Source organism: Caretta caretta, chromosome 12 (assembly GCF_965140235.1).
Source record: "Caretta caretta isolate rCarCar2 chromosome 12, rCarCar1.hap1, whole genome shotgun sequence".
NCBI classification, from domain to species: Eukaryota; Metazoa; Chordata; order Testudines; family Cheloniidae; genus Caretta; species Caretta caretta.
The window spans coordinates 5605114-5632249 of NC_134217.1; the positions used below are offsets into that span (position 1 = coordinate 5605114).

The 27136-nt window shown below is 52.2% G+C and overlaps 1 protein-coding gene across 1 annotated transcript in view; it reads left to right on the top strand.

The window, feature by feature from the left end:
- ATP6V0D1 (ATPase H+ transporting V0 subunit d1) overlaps positions 1 to 25054 on the top strand; it is a 95831-nt gene extending 70777 nt beyond the window's left edge. Inside the window, exons 3-8 of the mRNA XM_048870592.2 lie at positions 11456 to 11634; positions 13926 to 14005; positions 19443 to 19520; positions 20732 to 20908; positions 22221 to 22298; positions 22896 to 25054. Of these exons, the coding sequence (XP_048726549.1) occupies positions 11456 to 11634; positions 13926 to 14005; positions 19443 to 19520; positions 20732 to 20908; positions 22221 to 22298; positions 22896 to 23057 (754 nt within the window). The 3' untranslated portion in view covers positions 23058 to 25054. The remainder of the gene's footprint in view (positions 1 to 11455; positions 11635 to 13925; positions 14006 to 19442; positions 19521 to 20731; positions 20909 to 22220; positions 22299 to 22895) is intronic.
- The last annotated feature ends 2082 nt before the right edge of the window (positions 25055 to 27136 follow it).

A 27136-nucleotide genomic window follows, 5' to 3' on the forward strand; every position in this document is an offset into this window, starting at 1 on the left:
TTATCTCTTTACACCACTCTGCTCATCTCAAATAATCCTTCTCTTTTGGACATTTGCATCTTTCAATATTTGTACACAGTTATTTCTTCCTTTTCTCAGCCTAACTGCTGTTTGGCCGAGGTCCAGTTGTGGACCTCTCTCCACTCTTTAAGCTAGTTTCTTCAGCCCAATACCCACATAGCTTTGCTCCTTACTTAGTGATCTCTGACATCTTTGTTTACTAGGTGCAGTCTCAACAGAGTCCAAAAGACAAGAACGATCCTCTCCTTTTCATGATGTGTTGCTTCTGCTGTGAAGCACACTAGGTCTTTTCCTTCGGCTGCTGTATGTCATTACAAGCCTGTCTAATCTGCTGCCCTTCCCTACGTCTGATTCAGCATTGCTGCTTTCCAGGTTTCTCCCATGAACTAATAGCTTCGTGCCCCAATGGTCTCTCCAAGTCCTGTTACCTCGCATTCTCCCACCATTTGTTTTCCTGTCCACGTTTACACAGCTTGGACCCTTTGGATCTCTCTCCTCTCTGGCCACAACATAATTTACCTTGCTCATTTTATTGTGCTCTTTGTATCTTCCAGAGTTACAAGGTTACTGGAGCTGGGACTCACCACCAATCCAAAAGGCAGTACCTCAGATGGCTCCTGGGGATAAGTCCCGGTATTTGCATTAGTGCCTGTGGATTGACTGAAACATGACCGTGTTGCACTCCTGGTGGATTAGCTAGTGTGGCACACAGTTTAGTGGAAATAGCAGCTCTCTGTCACAAACCAGTGCCTACCACTGGAGCAGAGGCCAGCATTTGTCAGCGAGCGGGCGAGGTATGGGTTGATGTGATGTGAGAAAAGGAGCCAGGAGTGGGTCTCAGCTGGAAGTTGTCTGTTGTGGAATGCACTGGTTCTGATGGCTGGTGAAAATTACAAGCTTACTTGCTGGCTTCTCTGTGCTGTAGTTCATCTTTGCGTTGGGATGGGGGGAGGGGGGTGAGCCTCAGAGCCTGGACAGCGGAGAGCTGGAGCATTGCCAAGCAGACACCTCCTCCAAGGGGTGGTACTGTGTCTGTAACATGGCAGTCACTGCTTGTGTGACTTCTAGGTAGTGAACAGAGCTCTCTAGCAGGTTTGATTCCTGCTGTCAGCTGATGGCTGCGGCTGTTGCGACATGAGCCATGATGCAGGGAGGGGGAAAAAAACATTCCATCTGGGCCAGAGGGGGGCAAGACTGTACCCTGCTGGTGCAGGGAGGGATGGAGATGGGGGTGAAAAGGGAGGGGGTGGTAATGGGGCATTGAAGTTCACCCTGGTAGCTGCTTCCTCTGTGTATGTTGAGATGATAGTGTACAGAGAATAGGTTGAACTTGCAAGACAGAACTCCTGGGTTTATTAAGGGATTGCCCTGAAACCAGAAGTGAAGCTGATTTCCAAGGCCATTTGGTCTTCATGCTCCCTCTGCAGTGATACTGTGTACCCAAACGGATAGAGAGTGGGGGCACACACTGCAGGTTTGAATGGGGCACAGAAGTCTGAGCCACTGCTGTGACAGTACACGCAGAATTTCAGTGGCTGGCTAGGCCAGTTCCAGTGGGCAGAACAGCAGTTTGTTAGCTTACTTAGCTGGCTAGCAAGCTGTCTGTCTGTCTGCCATGTCGAGAGAGGGTGTGTTTGCTGGACTGGGAGCTGCAGGCAGTGTTGCATGTGGCTGGACCAGCTTCCTTCTGGGCATTACTTGTTTTTAACTAGGTCTTTTCAGGTGGACCTAACCTTGGTGAAGGAGCTGAGGTTCCTGAAACTCCACATACCAGGTCTCCTGGCTATGGCTCTCCAAAGTGATAAGTTGCTTGCTTGGCTGGAACACGGATACATTTTTGTTCTGCTCCTGTAGATTCTTGGCTGCCTGCCCAGAAGGTCAAAGTGAAGTGGAGATGAGGCTTACCAGTTCGTGTTCTGCTGTCAACATTCACTGCAACAGGAGAGCTTTGTCAGCCAAGAACGTTTAAAAATATGTCCCCTTATGATCAAAGTTGTTTGTGAGGCTGCGAGTCTGAAAAACGAGCTGCTGCCCTGTGATCTGTGGCTTTTGTGAGCACTGCTATAAACCCTACAACTTCTCGCGTAGACTAGGAGCCGCTGCGACTTGTCTTCACCGCATCCAGCGAGCTTCCCCAAACCATCTGTCCCTTACTCTGTGGCCTCCACTGCCAGACAACTAAATATTGACCCATTTTATAAGTGCTTGTATATAAATCCTAAAAGTCTAAATACTAAGATGGGTGAACTTGAGTGCCTGGTATTAAATGAGAATATTGATATAACAGCATCACAGAAACATGGGAAATGACAGTCCTTGGGACATGGTAATCCAGAGTGCAAATATATCGGAATGACAGAGTAGGTCACCCTCGTAGGGGAGTGGCACTATATGTGAAAGAAAGCAAAGTCAAATATAGGGGGAACCCCCCCCAAAAAACCCTTAAATGACTCAAACTGTTCCATAGAATCTCTATGGACAGAAATACCATCTTTGAATAGTAAAAGGATAACAGTAGGAATATACTACTGATTCACCTGACCAGGATGGTGATAGTGACTGTGAAATGCTCAGGGAGATCAGAGAGGCTATAAAAATAGAAAATTCAATAATAATTGGTGATGTCAGCTATCTCCATATTGACTGGGTACATGTCACCTAAGGACAGGATGCAGAGATGAAAATTTCTAGACACCAAGAATGACTGCGTCCTGGAGCAGCTAGTCCTGGAACCTCCGGGGGAGACTTAATTCTTGATTTAACCCTAAGCGAAGCACAGGATCTGGTCCAAGAGGTGAAGATAGCTGTACCACTTGGTAATAGCAACCATAAAGTAATTAAATTTAACATTCTTGTTTGGGGGGGGGACGACCACCAAAGAAGCCCACTACAGTAGCATTTAACTTCAAAAGGGGGAACTACGCAAAAATGAGAATAAAAGGAACAGTCACAAGAGTGAAATACCTAAAAGCTGCATGGAAACTTTTAAAAAACATATAATAGAGGCTTAAATTAAATGTATATCCCAAATAAAAATATGCCATCATGACTAAATGACTGAGTAAAAGGTGGTTAGAGGCAAAAAGGCATCCTTTTAAAAACTGGGCATCAAATCCTATTGAGGAAAACAGGAGCATAAACTCTGGTAAATCAAGTGCAAAAGTACAATTAGGCAGGCCAAAAAAGAATTTGAAGAGCAACTAGCAAAAGACACAAAGTAACAGCAAAAAAAAGTTGAGTACATGGGAAGCAGGCAGTCTGCCAAAAAATCATTGGGGCCACTGGATGATCAAGGTGCTAAAGGAGCCCTCAAAGACAAGACCATTGCAAAGAAGCTAAATTAATTCTCTGCTTCTGTCTTCGCTGCGGAGGAAGTGACGGAGATGCCCACACCTGAGCCGTTTTTTCTAGGTGAGGTACTGTCCCAGATTGAGGTGTCAGTAGAGGAGGTCTTGGTACAAATTGATAAATTTAACAGTAATAAGTCACCAGGACTGCCAGATGGTATTCACCCAAGAGTTCTGAAGGAACTCGGATATGACATCGCAGAACCACTAACTGTGGTATGTAACCTGTTACTTAAATCAGCCTCTCTACCAGTTGACTGTCAGATAGTAAACACGATACCAATTTTTTAGAAAGCCTCCAGAGGTGATCCTGGCAATTACTGGCCAGTAAGCCTAACTTCAGTACCAGGCAAATTGGTTGAAACAATAGTAAAGAACAGAATTCTCAATCATGTAGATGAACACAATATATTGGAGAAGAGTCAACATGGCTTTTGTAGATGGAAATCATGCCTCGCTAATCTATTAGAGTTCTTTGAAGGGGGTCAACAAACATGTGGACAAGGGTGATCCAGTGGATATAGTATACTCGGACTCTCAGAAAGCCTTTGACAAGGTCTCTCACCAAAAGCTCTTAAGCAAAGTAAGCAGTCGTGATAAGAGGGAAGGTCCTCTCATGGATCAGAAACTGGTTAAAAGATAAGAAAGGAGTAGGAATAAATGGTCAGTTCTCAGAATGGAGAGAGGTAAAGAGCGGGGTCCCCGATGGACCTGTACTGGGAGCAGTACTGTTCAACATCTTCATAAATGATCTGGGAAAAGGGGTAAACATTGAAGTGGCAATGTTTGCAGATGGTAGAAAACTACTCAAGATAGGTAAGCCCAAAGCAGACTGCGAAGAGTTACAGAGGGATCTGACAAAACTAGGTGACTGGGCAAGGAAATGGCAGATGAAATTCAGTGTTGGTAAATGCAAAGTTACACATATTGGAAAACAATCCCAACTACACATACAAAATGATGAGATCTAAATTAGCTGTTACAACTCAAGAAAGATCCTGGAGTTATTGTGGATAGTTCTCTAAAAACATCTACTCAGTGTGCAGCGGCAGCCAAAAAGAAGCTATTCATGTTGGGAACCATTAGGAAAGGGATAGATAATGAGACAGAAAATGTCATAATGTCTCTGTATAAATCCATGGTACATCCACACCTTGAATTCTAGGTGTAGTTCTGGTCATCCCATGTCAAAAAAGGTATACTAGAACTGGGAAAAGTACAGAGAAGGATGACAAAAATGATTAAGGGTATGGAACAGCTTCCATATGATGCGAGATTAAAAAAGACAGGGACTTGTCAGCTTGGAAAAGAGATGACCAAGGGGGGATATGATAGAAGTCGATAAATCATGAATGTTGTGGAGAAAGTGAATAAGGAAGAAAGTGAATAAGGAAGTGTTGTTTACCCCTTGTAATAAAAGAACCAGGGGTCAGCCAATGAAATTAACAGGCAGCAGGTTTAAAACATACATAAGGAAGAAGTACTTCACATGGTGCACAGACAACCTGGGGAACTCATTGCTAGGGAATGTTGTCAAGGCCAAAAGTATAATGGGGTTCAAAAAAGAATTAGATAAGTTCAGGCTATTAGCCAGGATGGTCAAGGATGCAAACCCATGCTCTGGGTGTACCTTTGACTGCCAGATCCTGGGACTAGATGACAGGATGGATCACTAGATAAATTGCCCTGTTCTGTTCATTCTCCTTGAAGCATGTGGCATTGGCCACTGTCAGAAGACAGGATACTGGGCTAGCGGGACCATTGGTCTGACCCAGTGTGGCTGTTCTTATACATTGATTCTTGCCCTCAGGCATACATCTGCTCCTTGCAGATTTCTTAGTTTGCAAAATCTGCTATAGACCTAGAAGGGGGTTAAGTTAGGTCCTAGTCCTACCTAGTTATCCCCATCAAATTCGTCATCCCTGGTAAGTCTGCAACAGGTCCTCTGGACTTTATTCTTGCTCTCCTTCCCAACTTTGCCGCTTTTCTAAAGTTATGGGGCAAAGAAGGCTGGAGAACGAATAGCTGGCTTCAAAGTCTGGCTGGGAGCGTCAGAGACCATGTGACACTCCTAAATTCCTTAGGGTTTCATGTTCAGTTTCCTCCCAGTGCATGCCAAACCATTTAGAAAAGGGTAAAAAAACCTCATCTAGTTCAAAAGTTTCCCAGGATGGGCGTTAGGGTTGGTCGACTGTATCAGTAACTGAAGGGTGAAAACCCATCTCAGTGCATTACTGAAATGTACCCACTATGTGATTGTGCAGCTCTCCAATGGCCACGGCAACAAAGGATAAAAGGCCCAGCAGTGGGAAATTTGAAGGGCGGAGGCAGAGGTCTGTGGTTTTTATGGCTGTAGGAGCAAGGTTCTGCTCATCTTAGTTTTTGGGCAAAAGCCGCTGTATATGCATGATGACCAAGCTGAGGGAACTCTGACATGCAGTGACATGCATGCTTCAGTTCATGCCAGGACTCCGGGTTTACTGTGTATAACCATTAGCATGTCTAGGGTGCTGCACCTTTTCAACCGCATGTCACTGCAGCAGCATTGAAACCCGTAAGTACAAATGTCAGTTAGAACCTATGGCTTCCACTGAGCACCTGTGTTAAGTATTCATGTTAACGCCAGCCACAGTGATAAAGGTCCTGCCGTCCTGCAAGAGAAACAGTGCCATGGCGCCATGAGCCTGAATTGTTTGAATTATTCAGTGTGTAACATCTCATCATTGACCTTTCGCTTGTGGGCTGAATTTAATTGGTATCTTTTGTATAATTCAAGGTGACTCAGGGACTTGTCCTACATTACTGTACAAAAACATTAGCAGGCTCTGGGTGGTTTGCTATCGGATATGCTGTCCTCTTGCATCATAGCTTCCTCTCTCCACACACACACAACTCTGGGGGCTGGAGAGGGTGGGAGGGGAGGGTTTGCTGGGCTGAACAAGAGACTCTCTTTCAAGAACAAGGGTCTCCCTCATGTCAAGTGCAGGATCTGGAAAGAGCTCTTCCAGTTGTTGTGAATCTCCATGGTTTCTGCTGTTTTGGCCCTTTTCTTGTTCTGCTAATGTTGGTGTCTGAGAATTTCCATCTTAGACATCTGACCTGTTCTCAAGGACCGCCAAGAAAATATTTCTGAGTTCAGAGACTAATTACAGGTCTGTGGATGCAGGTGATCTACAGCTGGCATCTTATGTGCTGCAAGATACAGGGGTGTATTCCTCTGGATGTGCCAGTGACTCTATATCCAGAACTTTGTGCCTCTGGCCAAGCTCCTAGTCTGTTGACAACTGCTTTCACAGCTGCAGGCAGATTCCTGTTCTGTGCCACTGGAAACCTCATTATGCCCTCGGCGAGGGTTTGATCCTGACTTCAGAAAGGGAAGCGATTTAAGTGAAGAGTTTCTGTCAGGTCCTGATTCCTGTTCTTCAGCCCCCCCCCCCCACAACCTTATCCCCTGTACAGATTTACCATTGCCAAATACGCTACAGGGTGACATCAGAGTTTAGCTGTTGTCTAATGTAATCTCTCCCGTTTCTTGCTGCTTGCCTGTTCTTATTTAGGTCTCCCTAAACCTCTTTTGCTAGCTCTCAAAACAGCTTCCTTGGTGTTTACACTAGTCTTTACGCTCCCTAATTAACTCCTGGTGCCTGTTACCATTTCTCTGGGGGCGATTTTCTATCTTAACAGATGTCGCCACCTCCCCCTCTTCTGCGGTGGCTTTCCTGGTTCACGTCACAGTTCTTGGGGAATCCCTCAACCCAGTGGCCTACTTCCCAGCACAAGTGGGAAGATTGGGTGTCTTCCCTCCAAGCCCCTGTATTATCCTTGCTGGTTGAGAACCTTGATGTTCCTGAACTGTTCTTCCTCTTAAGAGGTGCAGCATAACCTGACTTGTTAAAGGGAGTGCTGGAAGGAGCAGTCCCATATGACTAACATGCTGCTCCCATTGTTCTTCACATAATAAAACAGGGGAAGTGATTATCCTCCGGTGGCACCTTTCTAGGCGTGGAGGTGTGAGCACTGATTAGCTCTGTGAAGCCACTGCAGAATTCTGTAACCTCGGACAATCTGGTTATACCTGTGTCTGGCTCTCACCAGACTAGTGGCATTGCCTGCTGGAAAGCCTCTCGTTCCAAAGAGGTGATTTGAGCATGACCTAAGAATGACATGTATGCAGGTGCTGAAGCACTCAAGGCCCCGAGGAAGTTGTGGGGCGGAAGGTGAGGTGCATAAACAGGCACACCATGTTCGATGGGCATTTGGGGGATCACTGCTACTCTGCAATAAATCAAACCAACCAAACCCCGTAGGGCTGGTGGAAGAGACCGTAGCAGAGGCGAAGGAGGTACTGCTGGTTTGCTGCCCGTGCTGTAACTGGCATACAAGAAGGCCGCTGCACCGGAAAGCAGGTGCATCCAGGCATGGCTGGGGGGGGCTTTTCTGACTGCATCCCAAACTCGGTCAGTGTGTTCTGGCTTAATTCTCTTGTTTAGTCAGAACTTCGATGGTCACCTGGAACAGGAAACATGAAGATCTCAGCCTCCAGTTTGTTTTATCTGGAACGAGCAAGAGAGAGCTGGCATAAACACAGCCTGGGCTTGCTAGAGAGTGGAACTGCAGCTCATATTTAGCCAACGCTATTGCTAAGGTGTGTATTCGAGCTGCTGCTGGATGGTTGGCCTTTTCCGGACCGTTACGTTAGGTCCTCTACAGCACGTGTCTTCTCATATCTGGGTTTATGTGGTCCTCCGGGAGAGCTGCAGACAAACAAAAGGCCAGTTCCTTTTCCTGTTGCACCGGTTTCGCCCTAGGGGATTGATATCCGCACTAGTATTCTAGCCATGAATGGGAACTGTCGGATATTGAGCATTGTCTTGTTTGCGTGAGCCGGCTTCTTATCTCCTGGGCTTGCCCTGCGTCCTGTTGTATTGGGCGTAGGCACTTCAGCCTGGAACCTTTCTCCTCTCTCTCTCGGTGACGTGTCATGCACACCTATGGCTCTGTGCACATATGAAGCTGGTCCCAGGTGAAGTCAGCCTGGGGACCAGTAGTAATAGGCAGACTTGTGAGTCTGAGGCGCTCGATTTGGTGTACAACGTCGTGCGATGAATTTCTGTCGTCAGAGAGTGGTGCAGGAAACTGGAGCAGGTGACAGGACACTCAGAATCGAGCGTGGGAAGTAGTGTAGGTGTGTGCTTTCACACTTACGCTCCTCCCCCAGCAGAGCATGTGTGTGCGTGTGAAAGATGGCCCATCAGCCCAGCTCTGCATTGCCCAGTGCTTGTCGGTGTCGAACACAACCTGTTTGTTTCTAGCAAAGCTGGATCAGAGAGCGTGGTTCTGGAGCCGTTTCTGTGTTCACAAGTAGCTGTAGAAGTGTTACCTTACCGTTCCCATGTCTGTGGATGGCTTGGGTCTAACTCCTTGCAGGCTGCCCTTGTCATGATGACAGCAGGACTTGAGGTGAGCTAGGGCAGGTCAAGAGCTGTTCAGCACGTAATTGGTAGGTGCTTGTGCTGGCAACATCAGAGCGCTCTATCTTCCTTTCCCCTGCCTGTTCCTAGTTGCAGGTTAAGCTCAGGAGGCTTCTGGCTGAATGGATCTCATGCCTTGCGAGGTTCAGCGTGCTTTGCCTTGCTGTGCGTAAGTGATGCCCTAATGCAGCCTTTGCAGAGTAGGGGCGTTACAGATGGGCACATGACGACCTGTCAGGGCTTTTCCTGAAAATCATGGCGTGCAATCTTGGCTTAAGTTGCATTTGTTTGTAAACAGACAGTATAGCCTGGAAACTGCTGCCGTCGAGCCCCTGTATGGCGCTGGTCCTAGCAGTGCATGCTTCAGCCAGGGCTTGGTCTGTGTGTTTCACTGAGATGTGGCTTGTGGCCTCTCATCCAGTGCTAATCACGCTCCTGGGTTACAGCTCTGTCTGCTGCTCTTCTGTTACAAACAAGTTGGGGGTAGGGGGCTTCCCTTCAGGTGGCCGTGACCATGTTCTAATCTCCACAGTGGGGAGGGGGCTCTGGTCTAGGGTGCTGTGGAGGCAGGGGAGGGGTTGCCTTTGAGCTGGGAGACTGTTAATAAAGTCATGCAGTTGTGCCAACCTGCAGTCTTGGTAAAGTGAACCAAATCTTAACGTCCTTTGTCAAAGTCCTTTGTCATAAGGGGAAGGCAGAGGCAGAAGCATGCAGGGAAGTGGAGGGCAATTGGAGGGGTAGTTACCCACCCCACCTGGTATGGTGCTTGATCTTGCTTTCTGCTTATTCCCTGAGACACAGCAGCCCCCAGCTTCAGCAGGCCTTGAAAAACTCACCCAGCCTCTCCTAGCCAGGCTGAACTAAGTGCTCGAGCAGAGCCAGGCCATGTCCTTCCTGCTTGGTTCCTCAAACCCCATCTCTGCCCTCCCCTCAAGTCCCTTCCCCTCAATAATTTACTCTCCGGCCATCCAGAGAACGCCCTGGACCCCTGCTCCCTGCCAGGCTGGGCCTCCATTGCCATTCTCCACTTACCTCTGGACGCGCTCAGCGTGCCTCCTACACCCGCTCTCAGGAGTCCAGTACAGCCCCATTCCCCTCCGCCTTTTGCCCTCTCTGCTTCCCCAAAACAGCTCTCGCCAAGGGCTCTGATGGCCTCTTTCCGGTCAAAAACTTGTACTCCTCCTCCTAGACCTACCAGCTTCCTTGGAGACTCTCCACCATGCCCATCCCAGTCTTGTGATCCCTCGGCCTTTGGCTCCATCCTGTCCCTGTTCTCCTCCGACCTCACAGATTGCTCCTTCAGGACCTCGTCATCCTCCGTGCTCGCTGAGGTCCATCAGGGCACCATGCTTGGCACCCTCCTCGTCTCCCTTACTCTCCCTGGGTGTCTCTGAGCAAGGTTTGCTGATAGGCTCCTGCCGTCTCTCAATCGGCCTCTACTTTGCACGTGTCTCCCTCAAACTGAAATTTCAGCCTGTCTTCCTGACCTCCTTGTGTATTTCCAGCTCTCAGCTGAAATGCAACATGGCCACAGCTGAGCTGCAGCTCTTCCCCAAAGCCCTTCCCCCTCCCTGCCTCTGTCATGCTGGGCAGCACCAAGCCACATTCTGGCCTTTTCCCGCCCTCTAGCCCAGCATCCAAGCAGTGTCTAAATCTCACGTCTCCTTCTGTATAGGCAGTCAAAGCATCTCTCGAAGCCCTGACCTTGCTTCCTGATTGCTGCAGCTTCCGCCCCTCCAGCCTGTCTTGTCTTTCAAGCTAAAATCTGTGTGTACAGTGCCTAGCGCAAGGCAGCCCCTGTTGGGGTATGGCCTCTGGCCTCTGCTGCAGTGTAAATGATTCGTGGGTTGAGGACCGAAAAGCCCTTTTGGATCATGCAGTCTGAGCTCCTGCAATAATGCAGCCACAGACCCGCACCCAGTGATTTCTCCATCAAACCCACAAATTCCGGTGGCGCTAGAGCAGGTCTTCTGGAAACCTCCAGTCTGGAGCTAAAGGCTGCAAGGTGATGGTGATTAATAACCTGCAGTTTTCCTCTTACTGGGTTTTTAATAAGGCTGCCCAGCGTATGTGCTCACAAGGTACAGGGGCCAGACTTGGCACAGGGCTGCAGGAACGCTGCAGTCTCCCCACTGCGCCTGTACAGTGCTTTCCCAGATGCAGCAGCTGAGCTCAGCCAGAGGGATGAAGACCTGTCATCCTCATCCCCATCAGTTCCCCTGGCTCCTGCTGGCCTTGCTGAGGCAATGCTTTGTACAGCCACAAACGGAGGAGTCTTCACTGGGGCATGTGACATGAGGGGGTCCCAGTGGCTTGGGAGAGGGAGAGGAGTGGCAGGAAGAGATGTGTGGTTGGCAGGGGTCTAGCTGGAGTGGTTTAAAGTTGGGCGTAAGCTTGGTTCCTCTCCCCCAGGCTGGTAGACCTGTGAGTGTTGGAAAGGAGGCTCCTCTGCTCCCTGGAGGAGCTGGGTGCACCTGGCAACTTGCTAGAGAGCCTTCAGGTGGACTGAAGAGCCAGCAGTGACTGTGATGTATCTTCAGTGGGCCAACACATGCACCCACCCTACTGCCCTCATGTCCGTATCAGTAACACGTTCCCCTCTCCTGTTCCTCCTAGTTACAGCTACATGATCGATAACGTCATCCTGCTGATCACCGGAACGCTGCACCAGCGCTCCATCGCGGAGCTGGTGCCCAAGTGCCATCCTCTAGGAAGCTTTGAGCAAATGGAAGCTGTGAACATTGCTCAGACCCCTGCGGAGCTCTACAACGCAATCTTGGTGGACACGCCCCTGGGTGAGCAGCGTTTATTCAAAGTGCCTTTCAGCTGGGCTTGGAACCGGTCTGCCCATTCATGCACGAGGATGGGCACAAACCCGTGTTTCTGAATCTGGGACTACAAACTGTTCTAACCACCCAGACAGGCCTGGCGGGTTTTTCTGCCTTGTATGTGTTACTTGAACTATCTTGTGCAGCTACAACTCAATGATCATATAGCGACCTCCTTAGTTCCCCATCAGCTGCTGTACAAACGGTCTTATGCAGAAACCTGAAGGTAGAAGGTTGAGGCGTGTTAAGAAATGTATCCTTCTTTTAACACTAGTTGTCTTGACTGACACAGGTAATGCAGGGCAGTTTAGTAAATAATCTGAAATCCCTCTGAGGGAGTGAGGTAATTTTACTTAATTTAGCAAGTTTGTAGCATAGATTTACTATTCCCACTGGAACACTGAGCAGTTTGGTTGGTATGCTGGGCGGTTTTCTATGGGCATCTTTCCCGATAGCTATCACTTCCATTGCTCTCTGCCTTTACTTGTACCGACAGAGGCAGTAAATACAAGCAGTCGCTCCATAAATCATGAGTGCTGTAAACTAGGAGTTCAGGTTGGCAAACTGACTTACCTTATAACGACCTGTAGAATGTGGACTCTAGCAGAAGCGTTACTGTTATGCATCACGGCTTGGCTGGAAGAATGGTCAGCAGAGCCTTCTCTCGCCAGCAGTGAGACGTAACTGTAGAGGGGAAAAGTAACTCCAAGTGGGAGATGCCACTAACTTTGTTAAATGTTGGTAATTGCTGTGGTCTGCAGAGACAGACTTGTCTATGTCCCACTGTGAAACAAGTACTTGAAACTCGTCCCAATGGTACCTTATCCCAGCAAGAGAGAGACAAGACCTAAGGCCAGCAGTGGAGCAGTCTGGGAGGAGATGAGCGAACGCTTCCACTGTGCACTGTGGCTGTCTGGGCACACAGGCCTCCTGGGCTAGTGTTGGCAAACAGAGTTAATGGAACATAATCGACGGGGTGATCCATGAGCAGTTCTTCTAGCTGCTCCAGAAAGGATCCAGTTCCCCAACAGACTGAGTCCTGATGGTACAGTTGGTAGCCGCCTAGATTTTCTTAGCTGGGAAAGAAAGTGCTTCCCACAAACACGGCCTGGGACAATGAGGCAGAGAAATAGTCGATGGGAAAACGACTCATTAGACAAGGAGCCAAGAAATTGAACAAAAACTGAACCAATAGCGACAGCTCTTGCTCCCATGTATTGAGTGTTCAGATAGGGAAGGGTCACCTGCAGCAAAGCCAAAGCATTTACATGCATTCCCTGAGCATGGAACACAGCATGGGAAACCAGAAAGGGAGCCCTAGCATAAAAGGGGCAGCAAGATGGAAGCAGAATGAAAACCAGGACCCTTAACGCAAATAGCGACCTCAAGTGTAACGGAAGGTACTGCAAAGCGTCGTATGTGGGATGTCCAATTCCCAAGGCTGAAATGCATTGTTTAAAAAAGTCTGACCAGCTGTGCAGTGTGTCCATCTCTCGGCTCTGTGTCCAGGGTTTATACTGAATGAAAATGACCATCTCTTGCTGAGAAATAAGGCGGTGTAGAACATTCTTGTAGGCCAGAGTCTTTAATCCAACTCTTTACCTTCCTAAAAACTTAACATCCATTGCCCCCATGAATGTCCCATCACCATTACAGGCATATGGATTTCCCTCTTGCCCCACTTGATTGCATATGCCTTCTTTTTGTCTACTTCAGCATTTGTTCACCACCATGTCTGATGCTGGCCCAGTCCAGGGGAATACTGTAGTGCTGCCTAACAAACAAGCCGCTAACTGGTACTGCAGTCTGACTTGCACCCGAGTCTGGGACCTAATAGCCTTGCAGCTCAAGGCACCCTAGGAAATTAGATTTCTAAATGGCACTATTGTCACCACCATAAAACTGCTGGTTAAGACCCTGCCCCGTCCCGCAGAGCTCTGTGGGACGCCTGGTGGTTCACTGGCTATGCGGTACCAGAACTCCCGGGGACTAGAAAAGTCACGGCCAGTCTTTTTCAGGAGAGTTTGGCTCCCATCTAGGCACCAGAATACAGGCCTGATTACTCCCAGCTCAGCCCCCAATACGAGCGCTTCTGAACATCCAGCCGTAAGGGTCATGCTGGGTGCTGTGCCTTTGGAAACCTGGTCTCCTACATGCCAAGGTCTTACACTCCACTCCCTCTCTGAGGAACACAGTGTACAACTCAAGCAGCAGGAGCACCCTGCAACGTTGCTCATGGCTTTCTGTGTCTGTTTCAGCTGCCTTCTTCCAGGATTGCATATCCGAGCAGGACCTTGATGAAATGAACATCGAAATCATCCGAAACACGCTGTATAAGGTAAATGTGGCCCTCTCGGGGAGGGAAGGAGCTAATGAAACAGGTTCCTGGAGTAACACACATCAGTAACTCGTGCTGTGAGGGGGTGGGGCATTGCTGTCTGCCTGGTGGTTTCCCACCACACAGGGGGAGCGCTCATGGAGCACTGTCCTGGCTGGCTATTTCCAAAGACAGCTTTTCCAGGCTGGGTAAGGAGGCAGTTGTTAGTGTGTTCACTGTATATTGTAAAGCCGGCTAGAAGAATCACCCCCAGGGAGCAATAATGCAGTTAAAAAGTGACCGAGAACAGGGTCTGTGTCCAGGGTGGAATGAAGCAGTGTTCCGGGCTGGGGGGTCTGGAGGCTGGTTCACACAATGCTATTATATCCAGCTTGCTAGTTCCAATCTCTGCTGCCGTGTCAGCCGGCTGGCAGCGAGGGTGTCCTTTAAAGTATCCTTTGACCTTGCCCCTCTCTGAATAACCTTGCATGAGTTGTGCAGGCTCTGGCAGAGGGCTGCTCCTTGGCTGACAGAGGTGGCCACAGAATCCATGTGAAGTGGAGGCTTGACCTTGCCAACGTGGAGAGACTGCTCCCTCGGGCCTGGTTCCGAGATCATGGACCAGTAACGTGCTTTCTTAAAAAGTGAAGGTTTACTTGGGAAAGGCTTCAGAGCCCCAGCCAAGCTGTTGGAACAATGGATACCCCAGCAACGCAGCAGCTTAGAGGAATGAGGAGATGGCATGTGACTTTGAACCCAGAATCCCCCTCCTTGGAGGGCAAAGAGGTCTTTACTCTGAATAAGCTTCCCTCGTGGAGGGCTGGAATAGGCATGGGGGCTGCAGGTGTGGATTGAAGGGCACCGGCAGAGCTGTGTGTAGGGGAGCCCAGAAAGGGAATGGCTGTGGGGGCTGTGGGTCTGCATTGAGGGGCACCGGCAGAGCTGTGTGGGGGAGCCCAGAGAGGGAAAGCTGTGGGGGCTGTGGGTCTGCATTGAGGGGCACCGGCAGAGCTGTGTGTGGGGAGCCCAGAGAGGGAATGGCTGTGGGTCTGCATTGAGGGGCACCGGCAGAGCTGTGTGTGGGGGAGCCCAGAGAGGGAATGGCTGTGGGGGCTGTGGGTCCGCATTGAGGGGCACCGGCAAAGCTGTGGGGGGGAGCCCAGAGAGGGAAAGCTGTGGGGGCTGTGGGTCTGCATTGAGGGGCACCGGCAGAGCTGTGTGGGGGGAGCCCAGAGAGGGAAAGCTGTGGGGGCTGTGGGTCTGCATTGAGGGGCACCGGCAGAGCTGTGTGTGGGGAGCCCAGAGAGGGAATGGCTGTGGGTCCGCATTGAGGGGCACCGGCAGAGCTGTGTGTGGGGGAGCCCAGAGAGGGAATGGCTGTGGGGGCTGTGGGTCCGCATTGAGGGGCACCGGCAAAGCTGTGGGGGGGAGCCCAGAGAGGGAAAGCTGTGGGGCTGTGGGTCTGCATTGAGGGGCACCGGCAGAGCTGTGTGGGGGGAGCCCAGAGAGGGAAAGCTGTGGGGGCTGTGGGTCTGCATTGAGGGGCACCGGCAGAGCTGTGTGTGGGGAGCTCAGAGAGGGAATGGCTGTGGGTCCGCATTGAGGGGCACCGGCAGAGCTGTGTGTGGGGAGCCCAGAGAGGGAATGGCTGTGGGTCCGCATTGAGGGGCACCAGCAGAGCTGTGTGTGGGGAGCCCAAAGGGAATGGCTGTGGGGGCTGTGGGTCCGCATTGAGGGGCACCGGCAGAGCTGTGTGGGGGAGCCCAGAGGGAATGGCTGTGGGTCTGCATTGAGGGGCACCGGCAGAGCTGTGTAGGGGAGCCCAGAGAGGGAATGGCTGTGGGTCCGCATTGAGGGGCACCGGCAGAGCTGTGTGGGGGAGCCCAGAGAGGGGAATGGCTGTGGGGGCTGTGGGTCTGCATTGAGGGGCACCGGCAGAGCTGTGTAGGGGAGCCCAGAGAGGGAATGGCTGTGTGTGTGGTGGATCAGGATTGAGGGGCACCAGCAGAGCTGTGTGTGGGGAGCTAACTGCAGCTCCTACTAGTATGGTCTGGTTCTAGCCAGCACTATCAGGAACGTCTCATTAATATGAAAACCAAGTCCTGTGTTTGTAACAGTGATTGCTGCCATGAGGCTGTCACTCCATCTTGAGTGTCTGGATAAAGGGCAGGATACAGATTATATCTGTCTTCCTTGTTTTCACTACAGCTGGGGTGTGACCTTTGCTTCTGATGGATGGTAGTGAAGGCCAGTTTCAGCATGGAGGCTAGTTAGGGGAAAACCTGCTAAACTGAGCAAATGTGGACACGTGTGTATATGCCTGATGTGAGCAAACAGCTTAGGGCAGTGTATTTGTGTAAAAACACACACATCTCTGCATGTACCCTGGTCCTTCTCCGTGCTCTTTTCTGAACCCCTCTGATTCTGGAGAAAAGGACCTAGGGGTTACAGTGGACGAGAAGCTGGATATGAGTCAGCAGTGTGCCCTTGTTGCCAAGAAGGCTAATGGCATATTGGGCTGCATTAGTAGGAGCGTTGCCAGCAGATCGAGGGAGGTGATTATTCCCCTCTATTCGGCGCTGGTGAGGCCACCTCTGGAGTATTGCGTCCAGTTTTGGGCCTCCCACTACAGAAGGGATGTGGACAAATTGGAAGAGTCCAGCAGAGGGCAACGAAAATGATTAGGGGGCTGGGGCACATGACTGACGAGGAGAGGCTGAGGGAACTGGAGTTATTTAGTCTGCAGAAGAGAAGAGTGAGGGGGGATCTGATAGCAGCCTTCAACTACCCGAAGGGGTTTTCCAAAGAGGAGGGAGCTCAGCTGTTCTCAGGGGTGGCAGATGACAGAACGAGGAGTAATGGTCTCAAGTTGCAGTGGGGGAGGTTTAGGTTGGATATTAGGAAAAACGTTTTCACTAGGAGGGTGGTAAAGCCCTGGAATGGGTTACCTAGGGTGGTGATGAAACCTCTATCCTTAGAGGTTTTTAAGGCCCGGCTTGACAAAGCCCTGCTTGGGATGGTTTAGTTGGGATTGGTCCTGCTTTGAGCAGGGGGTTGGACTAGATGACCTCCTGAGGTCCCTTCCAACCCTGATAGTCTATTCTAAGATGCTTTTGAAAATTTTACCCTCCTGTTAATTCTATTCTGTTCTATCACGGGGCGAGAGGCAAAGTATGGTCACGGATCAAAAACTGCCGAGGAGACAGAAAGCAATGAGTAAAACTGAATGGCTTCACCACCCTCCTAGTGAAATAGTGTTTCCTAATATCCAACCTAGACCTCCCCCACTGCAACTTGAGACCATGACTCCTTGTTCTGTCGTCTGCTTCCACTGAGAACAGCCGAGCTCCATCCTTTTTGGAATCCACCTAGTTCCCTCAGCCCATGAACTGCTTAAACATGGGCACCCTTGCCACCCTTCGGTTCTCTGAAACAGTGGCTGTTTTAATAGATGTTTATCGTGCCACCAGGTTTCCCTAATGCCAGGGATGTCAGGGACCTCAGTCAACTGTCAAACGTTCTACGTCTCCTTATTTTGCTTTTAAACTCCTTGCATTTGTATAGAAATTTTTCTAGCTTTTGTTTTTGACTAATCGTACCCAGCTCTTGTAGGGTGATTTTTTTTGTATTTTATTTTATTTTAAGATGAGGCGTTTGATTTGTATTTAATTCCTTTATAGGACACTCTGAGGATTTTACAGACATTGCCCGTGTTCTTCCCTCTTGTGGCTGCCCTAATATTGGAGGGAACACTCCTCAGCACGGGGACCATCTCTTGCTGTATGTGCACGCAGGATGGAGCCCCTTGAAACCCTTGGGAGGGGGCTGGCTGCTTGCTCTGGGCCCCTGAGCGGGCAAGGGCTGGGGGTTGCCCAGTAGCTCTACCGCACTGGCTAGCAGAAAGCTCTAAAATGCCGCAAGTTTGTCCGGCTCGTGTAACTCAGTAGCAGGAAGGATTTTCCTCAACTTTTCTCCCCAGGTGTGCTTCCAGACTGAGGCCAAACATGGAGCAGGGAGCGAGCGCGCTCAGGGAGCTGGTCAGAGAGCTCTGCGTGAGATCTGGGGCTGCCATGGGAGTCCTGGCCCGAGTGTGGTGAAAGGCAGAGCTGAAGGCAATGAGTGTTGGGCAGATGCCGTCACCCTGGGGCCCAAGCGAGAGCACCCCATTCTGGGGCATGTCGCATTCTTGACTTCTCGGTTGAAAGCCCTTGTGGAAATGAGGGACACATTTGCCCAGAGCAGCAGCTGCGCAGGGCAGCACTCCCCATGGCCTCCCACTGGTGTACCTTTCTCGCGCCCTCCCTGCTGAGGTTTCCTGGCATGTTCCAGTTGTGAATGTGCAGCGAGGTGACTCCCTGTGAGACAGCATCTTCCTAGGAAAAGTTTTACTTTAAGAGCACTTCTGTGGTCTCTCACTGGAGTCTGAAGCGACAGCCTGGTATCCCAACATGTGTCTAACCCCAGAGGCACGTTAATCTCTCCAGCTGGCATTCCACAAGGACACACCATCTTCCCCCCACCCCCCTCCACGGCTCCCTTGGGGAGAGGGGTGCGGGGAGCTTGTTTTTGATACAAAGGGTGGGGTGAGGGTGTCTTGCATTTTCTCTTAGCAGCCCAAACATAGATGGCACTGCACAGAACCAATGAGCCTACAGTCTGCGCATAGATCAGGCCAGAGTGATTCTCAGCTACAACAATGAGGTTGCGGTTCCTTTGGTTTTCCTGTGGCCATGAGGCCCTCAGTGGGGACTTCTTAGTAGTGACCCTGTGTAGTGCAGCGGAGCTGAATAAGACAGTCCAGGAGTTTACATCACTGGTCCTGCAGGTGGTTGGTGTTGCAGTCCTAGGGTGGGTGTAGCTTTACATCTCTTGTATCTTATCAGACAGCCTGGCCCGTGGGAGGCACAGGACCTTCAGCAGGAAGTGCCTTCTGACCTGGAAGTGCTACGCTACGAACTATGACGTGTGTTAGCACAAATTCGGGCAGCCTATTACTGGCTAGCTGGGGAGACCAGCGTGAGTCACCCCACACGAGGAACTCCAACATACCCTGTGTCATTGCCTGTTTGTTTGGTTCATAGACTGGAAGACAAGAAGGGAGCAATTAGAGGAGCCATAGATGTATTCACAGCTGTCAGGGCTCCCCTTGGATTTGAACTCAGAACCTCTGGCAATGCAAGTGGGGCCCATGCTGCCAGGCTGCCGAGCCACTTTTGAAATCAAACTGCAGCCTTTCTCCTCTTTAGCCTCCCTCCACGTCCATGGAAGCGTGGTCATTGGAGTGGGTGGAACTTAATGGGGACGTACCAGATGAGTAGTAGTGAGACGTGTGCCAGGATGCAGAGGTCCTACTGGGCTCATGTCTTGAGGCCATTTGACACGTTCAGAAGTGCTTGGGGATCACGTGGGCTGTAGATAAGTGTCACTCATCCTCTCGTCTGCTTGGCTTTCTGCTCAGGCATACCTGGAATCCTTCTACAAGTTCTGCAAGATCCTGGGAGGCACAACTGCAGACGCCATGTGTCCAATCCTGGAGGTAGGCTGCAGACGGGACACCCTTGCACGTTCTGCACAGTATAATGTAACCGTAATCGCACTGTGCGCTGCTCAGCCAGAGCAGATCAGAGCTGCCCATTGACTGCAGATAAGTTGGTTTCTAAAACTCCTTTGCACCTCCGTGCATGTGGCTAGCTTGCTTGGTTGGGGAGCCAGGAGAAGCTGTTGCCCGCACTGGGAGGCAGGTGATGTCATCACAGCAGGCCCCACAAACACCTTCCCACTTTGCCCTCAGCCAGAAATGTGAAAGACTTGGGAGATGGCGCGTTTTGGCTCGGAGAGGAGCCCACATATGATGCCGGGGACAGAGTAAGTTATGAAGCAGCTGGAAGGGCAAGGGCTGGTATGTGGCTTTCCCCATTCCTGGCAGCCAAGCCCATGAGTATTCCTTCCATGGGTCTCTGCTCAAATGGCCCAGCGCATACCTGTCCTTGGGTGCACTCTGCCCCTCAGCCAAAGGGACTGGTGGACACCTCCTGTGGCCAGAGCTTTCATGCACCTTGTCTCCGTTGCGAACTCCTAGCACTGGAGTGCAACGCTGGGCATCTTGCAAGGCTGTCTCCACCAGTTCAGCCTTGTACCCTATGATTATTGCACACTAGTGCCGAGGAGCCAGAAGATGCATGAATCTGACCAGTGATTCTGCAGACAGGCTGCACAAATCTGTGCCTGGCTTTAGAAAATCAACCCTGGGGCAGTGATTGCATGCGGCACACGAGCGCCCGAGGGCAGTAGGTGGGACAAGCAGTTCATTTGCTAGCACAGAGACCAAACCGATTAGTCGAGACGTGTTCCCCAGGTTTTCAGACCATCCGTCAGTTACTGAGTGCTCATCAGCCCGGCTTCGAAGCCATGTTGCCCAGTAGGAACGGTGACTCTCCTCTGCACCTGGCATTCTGCCCCACAAACGGCAGCTGCATGGGGGCTTTGGCCACGTGTGCCAGGCTTGTGCCATAGGCTGTGGTAGCCTGGCCCTGCTGAGGGTGGCAGAGGTGTGGCTGGTTTGTGCCCTCTCCAGTGCTCTCGCGTGCCCTAACGAAGCCGGATTTCTCTTTATCACTGTCCTGGCCTTGCTCCATTCGTCAGCCTGCAGCTTGAGCGCTGGATTTGCCAACTGGCAGCTGAAGGTTTGCGCTTTACCCAAGGGGGACGGGCACAGCACTGCCTAATGCGAACTTGTCTTTCTCTCAGTTTGAAGCTGACAGGAGAGCCTTCATCATCACCATTAACTCGTTTGGCACGGAGCTCTCCAAAGAGGACCGAGCTAAGCTGTTCCCTCACTGCGGAAAGCTCTATCCTGAGGGGCTGGCCCAGCTAGCCAGAGCAGATGACTACGAGCAAGTCAAAACAGTAGCGGACTACTACCCTGTAAGTACCCTCGGGGGGTCACAGGAGCTGACTGTGGACCAGGTTGGACTGCTCTCCGCGGATTGATCAGCGAGTTTGTGGCACAACAGCCATGGAGGAGGATGGGGGCGGGATACCCCTGGTGCGTTTCAGGGTTCGTCTGGCAGGGGCTCTTGTCACAGCAACGCTTCCTTTGGCTGAGAGAGGCCTGGACCGGGCTCCCTCCGGCGTCACTCGGTGCCGTGCTGGTTGCAGGGTGGGATACAAGGTGCTGTTTATTTTTTTGCCCCTGCTGAAGAGCCTGGGTCATCTGCTGCATGGGGGCATTCAGACCTAGTTCTGAGCCCCCATGTCTCCATCCGTGCCAAGAGGCGCTGCAAGGCTGTTCTCCCAGACCTGGCTGGGGTCACGGAGCAGTGGAGGTGGTGGCTGAAGGGACCCCCTGCCGTACAATTGGACCCTAGCGTTAGAATGCTGTAGGGCGAGGACCTGGAAACCTGTCAGGGACCTGCTCAGATGGCATGAAACTTGTTGAGAGCCGGGGATGGAGAGACCCGTCTCCCCTAGAGTGATGCACCGTGGCAGGGATCTGTGCCCAGGGCTTGTCTCAACACACACTGCCCTGGTTTACCTGTTGCCTGGGTTAGCTTGTACCTGTAAACTCTCCAGGAGCCGGGTTTAAACCAGTGAGTGCCCACACAGAGTAGCCCTGGTTTATTCATAGACTCCAATGCCAGAAGGGACCACTGGGTTCATCTAATCTGACCTCCTGCATAACACAGGCCAGAGACCTGTCCTGAATTAATTTCTGTTGGAACCAGAGCAATGAAATCAGTTTCATATTTACACTTGTCTACACCAGGTTCCAAATCTGCTGTCATTGACACCTGTAGTTTCAGCACAAGCCTGTGTGGACACTCTCACTCCAGATTAAGTGCCCTATATCTAAATAATGTAAGTGGGTGGTAAATCATCAGTGGTTGCTGCAGAGAATCCTGTCCTTCCTCCAGGAGCCAGCCCAATGCCCTGCTGCTGGCGGCCTGGCAGAGGGACGAGAGTCTGCTTCACTTCTGATCGTGGTTTCTTGCCGTCTGTGGTAAAGGCTGCTGTGAGAAATTGCCCGGGATGAAAGGGTTTCTGTCTGGAGCTGGCACTTCGCTCCTTTCTGCAGGGTGGGAAAGAGGCTGACAACCCCCCACCGGCCAGGAGGGCTGGCTGATGGATAAGCACTCTGCAGGGAGCCTGCTGCTCCAGCAGGACCGGGAGGGATGATGCTGATGCTGTGCTGGGTTCTTGCTTTGATGCATTCCTTGGCCCCTTCCTCTTGCCATAGGAATACAAACTGCTGTTTGAAGGAGCCGGCAGCAACCCTGGAGACAAAACCCTGGAGGACCGTTTCTTCGAGCATGAGGTGAGGGAAGGACCCTCTGTGGTGAGCCTGAGGAGCTGCTGCTCAGTGGAAGCCTCCAGTGCGTCTGCAAAGGGATGTCCAGCAGCAGAGTTAGTCACATGGGTGGGCGGGGGGACTGGCTCAGATGTTCTGTGTCATGCCACCTGCCCCAGCTTTCCAGGCCTGGCTTGGCAGCTGTGGGGAGCCCTGCTTTTCTTCCCACTCCCTTACTCCCTGCCAGATGATTCACTGTAGAATCTAGGGATCACCAATGAAGCTTGCAAAGGGCTCTTGGGGCTTTCCTGGAAAGACAGTGGCAACCCAAACCTGGTGGGTATGTCCCTGTTCTCCTCCCCACACACCACCCCCTGCCCTGGCAGCAATGGCTCCTGGTGCCCAAGGATAGGCTTCTCCTACGGACTCCGCGTAGCCACTGAGCCTGCACTGCTGGTTGCAACAGGAGCTCCACTCTGGCTGGGGCCATTCACCCTCCCAGCAAATACCCAGGAGCCCCATTCTCCAGAGCTCTGGGCGGCTTTGCTGGGGGGCTGGGAATGGAGGTTTCTGAGGGGGGAGGCAGTGCTGCAGGGCACTGACCCATGCCCTTTGCTTTCGAAGGTGAAGCTGAACAAGCTGGCTTTCCTCAACCAGTTCCACTTCGGGGTTTTCTACGCCTTTGTCAAGCTAAAGGAGCAGGAGTGTCGCAACATCGTGTGGATTGCCGAGTGCATTGCGCAGCGGCACCGCACCAAGATTGACAACTACATCCCCATCTTCTAACCGCCCTCGGCCCTCCTGCTGCCGGGTGGCACCCAGTGGAACTGCCCATCCCCCCCCGCCCCTCCCAGTACATTCTGAATGGGCGCTGTCCTAGCTCCGGGGATGGCTCCTCTCTGGCACTGATGGAAACGGGACAGTCTGTTGTTCCGGAGCGGCCATTGTTTGCGTGAGTTGTGTGTGCTGTGCGGGTCCAGTGGGCCCTGGGAGGCGATGTAGCAGGAGGGCTCCAGTCCCTGTATTATCATTGTACCTGTGTCACTGTACTGATCCGCTGTGTGTGCGTACGCTGAGCGAGCCAGTGCTGATCTCTGAGGGAACTGGCATCTCTCAGCAATTAACTCCTTGCTCTAGAGTGACTCATTAGATGTGTTGCCGGAGTTTAAATGTCCCCTTTACCAAGGCTAAGACTCGAGCAGTCTAGCTCCGGTAAAGTATTGTCCCCAGAGGCTTCCTGTGAGCGTGTTTCTCTTGCCTCCCTTCGTGCGGCAGATGCTGCTGTGTAATTCCTGCATCATCTTGTGTCTGAATCCTCCGAGGGCAGAAAACCGAGCAGCCCTTGTCCGGAGAGCAGAGGCAGAGGTTCCTGCTGGCTATTGCAGGGCTCTGAGCAGCACGCAGTGACCCCGTCCTTCCCCCCCCGTCGCCAGGCTGCACTTTCTTCCTGTGGACCTGCTGGTGCTGAGGCAGGCCAGTCACTGAAGGGGGGACCCAGCGAGCAAATGCCTTTGCCCCTGAAAGATTCTTGCTAACCTGCCCTCAACCTGGGAACAGGTCTCGAGCGAGGCTGGCCCTGCAGTGGCTGTGGGGACAGTACGTGCCTACTGCTGAGTGCAGGTGCTAGCCAGCCTGTCCAACCCCCATGGCTACCTCAGGGTCCCCTCTGCATTGCTCACCTGGCCCCACTAGCTGCTACTCTCCTTCTGGGAGCCCCTGGCCTCTGCCCATTCCTGTGGGCTCTGAGCTGGCTGTCCTGCCAGGCTGGCTGCCTGTATCCCAGGAGCAGCCCACTGCTTCCTTTACAAACTGCAGTGACAGGCCATCTGCGAGCATGTCCAGGTGTGCAGTGAGCAGGCCCCACACCCTTCTGCTCCATGGGTAGGAGCACGTGTTCCCATAACTGCAAGCTCATTCCCAGATTCTGGGGGCAGGTGAGTGGCTGCTGGCTCGGTTTCCCCAGGCGGTAAGATGGTCATTCAAAGGGATCCAGAAGGCCACTGAAGTGACCTGTTGCTCTTTCTGGGCCAGGGGTTTATGGGAAGCTGCCAAGCCCCATCCTACCCCTGCTGGGTGTCTGGCACGAACATTGGGTAACTGCCTCGGCCTGTAATCGCCCTGCGCAGGCAGGCTGGCTTGAAGAGCACACTTGCCTTCAGCGACATGGTCTTTGCAGCCCGTTAATGGAAATTGAGATGGGGCATGGGAGACCTGAGGAGCATGGACTTTGAGCTTCTCCTACCTTCCCTGCTGCTGGCTTGGGGTCGCTGCTGCTCTGCACATGGAGGGAGAGAGGGTGACTTCTGGTGCCCTTAGCTGCCTCCCACCCACCCACCCACTTGCTCTCTGCTCAGAGCTCCCTTGGCCTGTGCTGAACTCCACCTTCCTGGCCCCCAGAGCACCCTTCTTTTCAGTCTCTGCAGCCCAGGCCCTGCTCTGCTGGGACCTGGAGTCAGGTTCCACTGCGTCTCTTTCCTTGGCTTACAGCCCCTCGCAGATGAAGGTTGCTGGAATTGCACTGTCCCCAAAGCAGGGCGCTCAGCAGGCGGGGGGCGGTCGTGGTTCGTGTCCAGGGCCTGGCCCAGCTGCTTAGCTGTCGAGCTCCAAGCTGGCATTAGAAGGCTGTCTGTTCTCTGCTGCCGTGAAGCAAGCTTTGTGCTGCTCCTACAAGCATGTGTAGGAGACTGGTAAGAACAGCCTGGCCGCCCTGCTCCGTCACTCTGCAGAGTGGTTTGCTGTCCTGGCTCCCCTCCCTCTGTGACAATAAATATCTGCCTAAAGCACCCCATTGCCTTGACTGGTTTCTCGCCTGCAGCTCCAGGAGCCCTGCCCGTCTGCAGCGGTGAGACGGGCGGCCCTGTGCTGGGATGGCCGGGGCAAGGCCAGCACTCAGGGCCTGCAGCATGTCACTGAGCCCCTGCTTTCCCCCTGGGGGCTTGAACTGGGCTTTGAGCCACGTGTCAGCTCACTGTGGGGCCATCACAGCCCCGGCAATCCTTGGGCATGGTCAGTGCTGCTAGGGTGGTGCAGGCCTGCGTGTATGGGGCCGCAGCCTCCTCCCGTGCTCGTGCTGGCTGGGCGAGCGTCTCCACAGGCCCCCAGGCCAGGCAGCTGCTTTCACTGATGCATGGGCTGTGGCTGTAGGTGGGGGGTAGGCCAAACCGTCCTGTGGGCCCAGGGATCCTGGGGGATGGGCCCAGGCTGGGGGGAGCTTGGTTGAAGCCTTCAGCTTCACCAGGGTCTGAATTTGTGTTTGGAGCCATCCGAGGGTAGGTAAGCATGGTGCAGCTGCTGCTGTTACCCCATGGCACCTGCAGGGTCGGTGCTGCCTGCACAGATCTGACGCCTGGGGCCGCAGGCAGGATTATCCCCATGTCACAGGTGAGTGACTTAGACTAAAGATATTAAGGTCAGAAGGGACCATTATGATCATCTAGTCTGACCTCCTGCGCAACGCAGGCCACGGAATCTCACCCACCCACTTTTGCGATAAACCTCTCACCTATGTCTGAGCTATTGAAGTCCTCAAATCGTGGTTTAAAGACTTCAAGGAGCAGAGAATCCTCCAGCAAGTGACCCGTGCCCCATGCTGCAGAGGAAGGCGAAAACCCCCCAGGGCCTCTTGCAATCTGCCCTGGAGGAAAATTCCTTCCCGACCCCAAATATGGTGATCAGCTGAACCCTGAGCATGTGGGCAAGGTTCACCAGTCAGATATCCAGGAAAGAATTCTCTGTAGTGACTCAGATCCCACCCCATCTAACAGGCCATTGGGCCTATTGACCATGTATATTTAAAGATGAGTTAATTGCCAATACCATGTTATCCCATCGTACCATCTCCTCCATAAACGTATTGAGTTTAATCTTGAAGCCAGATAGGTCTTTTGCTCCCACTGCTTCCCTTAGAAGGCTATTCCAGAACTTCACTCCTCTGATGGTCTAACTCTCAAACATGTTCCTCCTAGGCCCTAGCCGTTCCCACCAGCCTGCCTATCCCCTGTCACCAACCTGTCCCACTGCAGGAATCCTGCAGCAGCTGTTGGTCAATCAGCAATGCCCATGATGTTTCCCATGTCGGTAATGGCCTAGTCCCTTGTCACGGGCTGTGGTCACGCAGGGAGACTGGCACTTGGGGGTGGAGCTCCTGCGGCCTGGGCCAGCACATCAGCCACAAGCCCATCACTCCCTCCCTCACTCTACTCTGGTGTAGCACCATGTCCTGCTGATTCTGTGGGGTCCTCTGGGCTAGGGCTGCCCTCGCTGCTCCTTCCGCCACACTGCATGTGCTGGCTGCTGCTACTGCTGTCACCTGGCGAGGAGCATTCACATCACTCCAGGAGAGTCAAGGAGCTGATCCTGAGGGATTGTGCCCTCCCTCCTCCTGGGGAGACTGGAGCCAAGTGGGCCCCCAGCCTTCCTCTGCCCACTGCCCTTCCCAGGCCTCAGCTGGTGCCCCAGTGGTTCCACTCAGTGGAACGTTTCTCTGTGGATCCTCAAAGGGTTGAGTGTAGCCAGTGACTCCCAGCTGGGCTCCTGGCCTCACAGGACATGAACGCTATGAAGGAACCACACGGAACTAGACCCGAGCAGGCCAGGCCTAGGTCCGGCCGCACACTGCTGCTCTGGCTGGGTTCTGGTGTCCTCTACAACCCAGCTGGCGCTGGCCTGGCCACTGAAGTAAGCGGGACTGTCTTATTTTGAGTCTCAGCTTTACTTCCACTGTTCCCCTTTGGAGGGGGTGTGTGGGCTGGGGTGCCAGCAGTGTGGTCTTGTATCATGGGCATTGGAAGAACGGTGTGGTAATCCTTATTCTTTACTTTGTAAGACTGTGACATGGTTCGCTCACCAGTGCCTCCTGCCAGCAA